This window comes from Hakea prostrata, chromosome 6, assembly GCF_041222555.1.
Source record: "Hakea prostrata isolate BN-2017 chromosome 6, UWA_Hpros_2, whole genome shotgun sequence".
NCBI lineage: Eukaryota > Viridiplantae > Streptophyta > Magnoliopsida > Proteales > Proteaceae > Hakea > Hakea prostrata.
This window is the reverse complement of record NC_142605.1, coordinates 32583769-32586023: the sequence shown is the minus strand read 5'-3', so window position 1 is coordinate 32586023 and position 2255 is coordinate 32583769. Positions and strand designations below refer to the sequence as shown.

Below are 2255 nucleotides of genomic sequence, written 5' to 3'. Positions count from 1 at the left end.
TATCTGAACAAGGGTGGCAGCGGCTGATTGTGGTTGAGTGGCCTGAAACTAAGTGAAACGAATATAATCTTCCTCAGTCATCTTTACATTCTTACCCTCAAGATGAACTTTAGTAGTTGTAGACGTTGATTCAGAGGTGATGATTGCATTCGCCATGTGTGGGGGCTTCCCATGAAGCTTCCAACAATATCGTTGAATATGTCCTAGACGACCTCAATGATGACAAATCTTAATTTGTCTTGTACTGTCAGTAGAGTTGTGTGAACCTGGATATTTTCTAGTATTATTTCCTCGAGTTCGTCCTATATTCTGTCCACCAGGGGCCTGTTCTCCAGAAGTGCCTCGAGAAACTGTTGCCAAAGCTGAATTTTCTATAGAGTTATTGGTACTCTCCCTTGCAACACGAAGAACTCTTGAAAATGTGTCAGCTAATGTGGGTACATGATCACTACCAATAATCTGTGCTCTAACTGCCTCAGACTCCTTTCCAAGACCTCCCAAGAAACTCATAACAACTAATTGCTCTCTTTGATTTTGCATACTTTTGACATTAGAGGAGATAGGTAGAATAGAGTTTAGTTCTTCATACATTATTTTAAAATTTGCAAAATATTGGGTAATATCTCTACCTTTCCTATCTACTCGATAAAATTCCTGGGACAATTCGTAGGTTCTAGCCATATTATTCGACCCAGAATACAACACATTCAAATACTCCCATAATTCCTTCACAGTTTGTAAGTGAGTAACCAAATCTAAAATATTATCGGCTAAGGAATTAAACATATGCCCAAGTATTCGTGCATCGAAAATTGCCCAAGTACCATCATCTTTAGGTACAGTCTTAGTCAAATGATCTATCTGTCCCCGTCTAGTAAGAACAATTTTAACTATAGCCCTCCATTGGTGGAAATTTGATACACCCTCCAATTTCTTCTCAATTAACCGATGAGAGGATGAAGAAATAAGTTCAGTCATGGTATTTTTACTTGAAGTTTCTCCCATATCCAAACACAATTAAAATCATAATCAGAAATTAGAAATCAGAATCAGAATCAGAATCAGAAACTAGAATCAGATTAATCCCATAATCAAAATTATTCCTAGATTAATCGCAGAATTAGAATTAATCCCAAAATCAGATTAATCTCATAACCATAAATAAACCAACTGAACTAGAAAACCACTTAAAACCAGAAGACTTGCTCACGAAGTCTCTCTTAACCAAGTCTCATAACCAGATGATCGCAGGTCACTCTTCTCTTTCTCGAAGACTCTCTCTCTCTCACTTTCTCTTTTTTATCTAAAGCAGCGTCAGAAACAAAAAATCACCAGCACCAGCAACTACTCCGGCGACTGCTTCTTCTCCTAAGAATGGTGATTCTCTCAACCCTAAATAGATCGAGAGTGAGGAGGACTACAGACACTCTTCCTCAGCCCCATATCACAAAACGAAAAATATCTCAATCAATCGCAGTTTATTCGTACCTAAAAAATGCAGATCCGACATCAATCGTGGCAACGATCTTGAGAAGAGGTCATTGCACAGCTCAGTTTGGGCATTATCTTGCACCAATATTCAATGAAGACACCAAAGTAATGGCAGCGTAAGGTGCTACATCCCTTTAATTTATGGAAATAACTCTCACACCAGGTACAGTTTCTTTCCTTTCTATAGAATCAACTATTTGTACTAGTAATTCTTAGAATGGAAAGGAATAAGAGGACCTACAACTCTGATACCATGTTAGTTGAGAAAGAATAAGGTGAAGAATGAGGGAGAGGAGAAGATGGAAGCCACGACTTAGTTGTGGAGGCTCAGATTGAACTTATTAGCACTCCTCAAAATAACTTCACTATATATAGGCTAATTTACAAGTCTATTCTATATAGGAAAGCATCAACCAATTTCGATTGGTATAAAACTCTTAATTACCGCCTCTTTTTCCTATTGAGATTAGTGCAATGGATTTATCCTTTCCCAAATTGCCCTTTCCTAACAGTCCTTAAGAAGACTTCTATCGGTTGAGTTTTATTGGCAGTTTAACTCTATTAGAGTTTTCATTCATGTCGTTTTCTATTTGTTGTTACCCAAGTAAGAGTATTTATGTAATAGTATTCCTTTTTTTTTTTTTTTGGTAGGAGTAATAGTGTTCTTTCCACTTTATTATATATAGAGGGCTTGCGATCACATTGATCAGTACAAGCCATTCTACCAAAATCATGTTTTTCAACATGGCATCAAAAGCCAAAGC

General features: G+C 37.2%; 1 protein-coding gene across 1 annotated transcript; it reads right to left on the bottom strand.

The window, feature by feature from the left end:
• Window positions 1-213: 213 nt before the first annotated feature.
• LOC149013401 (uncharacterized) lies at window positions 214-1005 on the bottom strand. The gene has a single exon (XM_089157723.1). The coding sequence runs from the start codon at window positions 1003-1005 to the stop codon at window positions 214-216; it is 792 nt and encodes a 263-aa protein (XP_089013849.1).
• Between the last annotated feature and the right edge of the window lie 1250 nt (window positions 1006-2255).

Bases quoted from the DNA above. Each gene is read 5' to 3' on its own strand.
- LOC149013401 (XM_089157723.1), bottom strand. From the start codon at position 1,005: ATGGGAGAAACTTCAAGTAAAAATACCATGACTGAACTTATTTCTTCA.